At 33.4% G+C, this 6,315-nt stretch overlaps 1 protein-coding gene across 1 annotated transcript; it reads left to right on the top strand.

The window, feature by feature from the left end:
• The first annotated feature begins 5,184 nt into the window (after positions 1–5,184).
• On the top strand, positions 5,185–5,610 carry LOC130452377 (SIN3-HDAC complex-associated factor-like). Its single transcript, XM_056791619.1, has one exon. It carries the CDS (start codon positions 5,185–5,187, stop codon positions 5,608–5,610), a length of 426 nt encoding a protein of 141 aa, XP_056647597.1.
• The last annotated feature ends 705 nt before the right edge of the window (positions 5,611–6,315 follow it).

Below are 6,315 nucleotides of genomic sequence, written 5' to 3'. Positions count from 1 at the left end.
ATAGAATTAGATACATATGGAAACCGGTATTACTTGTAAAGACACTCCTCATAAGATTTACTAAAATTTTTTTCGAGAAAAAATGAAGAAATTCTGCATGTATAAGACTCGAATGCGCTGTGTCACATGCTCTTGCGGAATTTATGAAAATGTGTGGATATGTTTATGTTTAAGGACATAGTATTCCTTATGAGGAAAAGTTGACGGTGTTTTACTTTCCCGGACTATATGGTGTTTTACCCTTCAATTCTTATGATAAATATCAAGATGTAAACTTGATTTTATAATTCAATCTTATAGAAATCGAACAAAGCGAAAAATGTTATGTATCTCATCTATGCTAATTATATCGAGATTTTGTTGCTATTTTTGGGTTTTACGACGCCATTGTTATAAAAAAAACGTTTAACATAACAATAGAGAGAGATGATTTACATCTTTGGAAAAAAAATGTTTAAAACATCTTTTTAATCTTTGACCTTGTTAAATTTGTATGAATTCGACCATTATTATAATAACAAAAGAATAAAATAATTTTAGCAATTCGTTAATAAAAGAAAAATCAATTTTGGTAGTTACCTGTTTGTTTGTTTTTTTGTTACTATCATATTTCTAATCCAAATCATACTAAAATAAATAAAAAACGAATACAATATTCTAAACTCCTTGGAGTTATACAATACGAAAATTAGGCTTAGTCTTTATAAGGATAAATATGGTTTTTTAAATCCTAGAAAGAAAAGCATCAATAAGGCTTGAGGGGGACAAAATGGGAGAGAAAATGTTATGATTATAGTTTTACAGAATCGTGAGGAATGCTCATAAATAGGAACAACAACAGTAAAACAGAAACCAAAACGAAATTAATCTACCTTAGTCCTTGATCCAAGAAATAGATAGATCGAAATAATTTACCGATCAAAAGTTTTTGCCAACCCTTCTTTCGTCCATTTTAATTGTTCTCTAGCCAATTGCAATCTCTTAATTCTATTTTGAAGTCTTGAAAGAATTTTCTTCATTACCACCCTTCCAAAAAACTCAGTTTCTCTCAATCTCTATTTCATTCAAAGGCATATCTCTAGATTCACTGATCCGAGCTGCAATTTCTGAGTCGGTGAGACATCGATGTTCAACTTTTTCTTTTGATGGGTCCATATTTTTTCTCGTTGTAGCCAATAGTACGTTGAAGTATTTTTTACCTATTTTAAAACTCTAAATTTACGAAAACGAAAACAATTTGTATATGAACTTCACAAAAAGATATCTTGGTCCAAAAAATATAAATAACAGAACGTTCTTGCGTATCATAGGGCTAACTGGGACTAAACTACAATCATAAACACCAAGGAAATAAACCACAATTAAAAAATAATAAACAAATCAGCCGGTACTTGCAAGTTTTAACTTGTCGCAATCACCGATAAAATATAAAGTAAACAAACAACTGTCACTATTATTTTTAGTTTATAACACCTTCCCTGGACAATATATAAGAGAAATTTGCTGTCTACTATTTTAAAATTGATTGAATAGATTATGGGACATGCAAAAACTTTTGACCGTTAGCGAAAGTTTTGTTATAAGTTTTGTAAGCGCACTGGTATTATCGTGAAATTTTTTGTATCTAATATAAGTATTAGAATCTCCTGCATGTCATAAAATGTTGATAACAAGTTTTGAAACTATTAGGAAACGTTTGGTAGCAATGCTTACTTGTTGTGAATCTAGAGAAACTAAGCCGCAACCTGTAATTGTGATCAGTAAAAATGATTGAAACGGTTGAAAATAATAAAAGTGTAACTGAAACCCTTAAATCATCACCCAAATGATGTCGTCCAACATTGTGACGTTAGAGAAAGACATACTGGTAGTATAAGAGCAACGGATCCTATACTAGACCATTTTATTCCCTTACAGGCATTAAGAAATCAGAAAGTAACTGCAGGTTAGTTAGCATGTGATCATATTTCACGCTAGTAGACCGCTTAGGTTATTATTAAGTCACAACAACCCCTACGCTCTCTAAGAGGGGGCTTTACGAGGACGTTTGAAACGCCTGATATCAGTAGTGGGAGGCTCTGGTGCGGCCTCTGTAACTGGAACCTCTGGTGTTGGTGTCTGACTCAGGCTGGAAAGAGTCGAGGCAGGTTGCAAATCATCTCCCTCTGGTTTAGGGGCAAAGTGAACCATCTTTGGAATTTATGAACGCCGAAGCTGGTCAATGTGGCACTTTATCTCCACTTGTTGTTCGTCGACCTGAACGATGTAGTGAAGTTTTCCGAGCTTCTTGAGAATGGTGCTACTGATTCCGATTTTTGGCATAGAACCTCGACAACATGCTCTTAAGACCATGATTGGCTTGTGATTGATTGGACGAAGTACATCCATTTGGCATCTAATGTTCCTTCCAAGGTAAAGCTTTGCTGGTTATTTTCAACAAGCCAGTGGAATGGACCTGTATCTGAACAAGATCTGGCGATGTTTAAGGGTCTGAACATTACGTTCAGCCAGACCTTTCGTGGCTTGATGAGCTGGCGCAATGAGTTTTCGAAAAATCCCACTCTAGGAACAAAATCGCTTCAATTCTTCACTTACAAAGATTGACGCATTATCCGAGACCATCATGGTCAGCAATTCGATAGTTGATTTCGAAGTAGACGAATTTTTACAAAGTTTTACCTCCGCCCGTCTTGACTTAGCATCGATTACAATCAGAAATTGGTAACCTTGAAACGGGCCAGCGAAATCGATATGAATACGCTACTAATTTGATTCAGGTTCGTCCCATGGGTGAACTTGTGCTTTAGGGGGGTTGGTTTTATCTTTGGCGCAAGAATCACAAGTTCGTGAATGCCTTTGTCGATTCCTTACCAGTACACATGTCGACGTCCGATGAATTTCGTCCAGGATTGCCTGTTGTAGAGATTTCGGAACGACAATTCGATTTCCTCTAAACAATATATCATCTTCAACAGTGTATTCACATGTAGATTAAAATTGACAGTCAATTTGGTTACATACTGGTAAGTTGAGAGAAAAACATGTTGAAAAACCACCATTCTTTTCTTAGGGTACAAAAATTTCTCGAATTCTTTGACCAATTACGTATAGTCAAAACTAGCAGGTTTTTTGGGTGCAATTTAAGAGTTGACAAGGTCATAAGTCGAAGGACCTACAGCATTCAGAAGCAACTGTGATCAAATTTCAGGCTTGGTTGAAATATTCTTCATTTTCGTGTAATTATCGACTCTCTGGAGATAGATTTTGAAGGATTTCTTCTTTGAGTCGAAATGGTCGAAGGATTGAATTAGAACAAGATTGAACTGACATGAAGGACTAGGATCATCACGAGAAATAGCTGTAGCTTCTTCTGCAGCTAGAAACTGTGCGAATTGATCGCCATTCATGGCGCAATGTTTATCTCGTAGCCACCACAGTGAAATTGGATGAACACTGATTTTATTGACAGTAGTTTTTGTATCTGACGCAAGGTTACCTCCATTAACTAGTGGCAATCGCGGTTCAAGATTAGTTGAACACACCAATCCTGATGCACGTTAAACCTGCACAGTCCCCAATCTCAATCTCATCCTACTTCTTCGGGATTCGATGAAATGAAAACCCATCATTAATGGTATATATTTCCCAAATTTTTAAATAGAAATTGTGTGAAATAAAAAAAACAGACAAAGTTTCCGAATTGGCAACACTTGGAATACGAAACTTGTAACAACTTGCAAATACATTCGTTTCATTTCCATTATTTTTTCTGTTGAGACTTATAAATTCCAGAAATTGATACTTTTCACAAATGATGTAGAATCTTTATTCATTTTTCATAGTAGTTAGAGATATTAAAATCCGAAAGAAAATGGAGAAAATCGACTACAATAAAAGTTTATGACTCCAAGGAATTTAAGGGAAAACGAGAAAAATATGATTAAAATTCTAATAAAACATTATATTACACCCGAAAATTGAGATTTAAATAAGTATACTTCGGATTCTTCTATATTTTAGCACCTATGGAAATTCAAATTGTGTCTAACTAATGAAAGAAAGAAATCGAGGATGGTTCCGGAATTATCTGGCCTGAACTAGAGATGGTGGTAGTTGCTCGAAAAAGAGACCTCACTCTATAATTTGAATCTTCTTACTAAGTGTTTGAACTCTACTGAATTGATAAGTATTATTCAACTGACACTGATTCGAGTGAAAAAAATAGTGTACCGGGCATCCATCGTATTGTAAGGCACAACGAATGGCTTCTAAAAGAAGTGCCACTTCGTTTTTTCAAGTCTAAATATCTTTATACATTAACTGTCTCAATAAAAAAGTAGTCCAATTATTTGTCAGCCTAGAAAACCGCATTTACAAACCAACGATCTTGATGTTGGATCTCTTATATCCAACGGGGATTCGTTTAGGACTAGTCTGGCGATTTACTACCATTACTATCATATCTATTTGCTGCTATTTGACATATCTGTGGGTTATTACTTGAATTTTATCTTCGATTCACTAGCAAACAAATATAACATTGTTAAAGAATAAAAAAAATTAACACAACTTACTTTATCAGCCTGCGAGATCTTTGAAGAAAAATCTCGCTGTTACACGATTCTAAAGATATCTAGGGACCAAAAAATATACCTACATGGTTTTTGCTATTTAAATGTTGATTTAGTTCACTTAAAAAACCTACAAAAGATCTTTCAAACAACATCACATTTATAAAAATCTGCTAAGCAGAACCAAACTTACAGGCCACGTAATTAGATATTTTAAAAACATTTCTTAATTCTATATTTGCAAATACGCCCTCTAGTGGTGGACCTAAAATTATGAAAATAATTTCCACAAGTTTCTTCGGGCCATTTTTGTTATAATTTTCCCTCTCCTGAAGTTTTTTATTAATTCGTTATATTTGTAATTTCATACTTTCAGAATAGCCCTCGTACGTATATAATATATATTGTAAGACGTATATACGAAGAATTTTCAAATTATTTTGAATCATTCTTTATTCTGTTGGCACTATTTTCCGATAAACCCCCGTATTTATATAATTACATCAAGTTGCCTGGTCTATATATGTCGAACGCTTTGAAATAAAAGTGAACTCTGACAATCAATCATCAAACGTCAAACATATATGTCATTATAAAATAAATCGCATTTAGAATGTTTTCCAGACCGAAAATGCAACTTTGGTATCCGAAAAGGCATTTACCAGATCAATTAGTCCAACAACGGAAATGCACTAGTGATAGTACGGAATCGGATTCTAGTGATATAGATATCAGAAATTACAAGCTAACTCGACCAAATAAAACGAAACGGTCAGATATGGATGCGGAGGAAAACACGTCGAAAATACAGAAAATAAATATGAGAGATGAAAGAAAGACGGGAAAAGACGACGAAAATGGTACGAAAGAAAATGGTTTTGTCGATTTGGAATATTGGACGCAAGAAAAAATTTGCTGCGGAACTATTTTTAGAGGAAAATATGATGAGGTTATGTTCGATCCTAGATCTATGAAACCGTGCGAAAATAGGTTGAAGAAATCTATTACGAACGTAGATAGTAACGAAAATAAGATTTGAAAACGTTTTCAGTTGAAAAAATAATTTGTTTTGTAACTTTTCTGTGATAGAATCAAGATTGATGACTCTATGATCCGCCATTTTGTATCCAAATGCATTTACTTGTTCAAGAGTTAATTTGTGTAATTGAATTAAAAATTTTATTGATATTTCTTAATATTTTATTAAATTCTGAAATAAAATAAATAGTGTATTCATTATTTCACTTTTGCATAAAATTTAAAAATCTTAATCTCATCTCGTTAATGTTTTGAAATTGTATACATTCATATTAAATGTATACGAGAAAAATGATACTGGAATCATTTTTTACTGTCTGTAGTTCTGTAGTAAAACCTCTTTTTCTGTAGAAATGACAAGCTGACTGCTGAAAAGCACAACTAAACATTTTTGCATAACTGCGAGAGCTGTCAGTCACACGTTTAAACTGACAAGTATTTAGTTTGAATAGTTTAAATCCCTCGGTAATACCAATATACTTTTTGAAAGAAAAAATAAGTTACAAAACAATGTGAAAATTTAAAGGCTATTTGATCATTCAAAATAAGTTTTTTCAATTACTATAAATCCGTATCCGTAAATGATTGACGCTGTCATTGCTATCTGTCAAAAACAATTATGACATCCACAGCAATCTATCATGTTCTATTAATTCATCATCTATTATACAGGGTGGTTCGTCGAAAATGTCTAAAATCTGGACTT

This window comes from Diorhabda sublineata, chromosome 1 (genome assembly GCF_026230105.1).
Source record: "Diorhabda sublineata isolate icDioSubl1.1 chromosome 1, icDioSubl1.1, whole genome shotgun sequence".
Classification (NCBI taxonomy): Eukaryota; Metazoa; Arthropoda; class Insecta; order Coleoptera; family Chrysomelidae; genus Diorhabda; species Diorhabda sublineata.
This window is presented reverse-complemented; position numbering and strand designations above follow the sequence as displayed.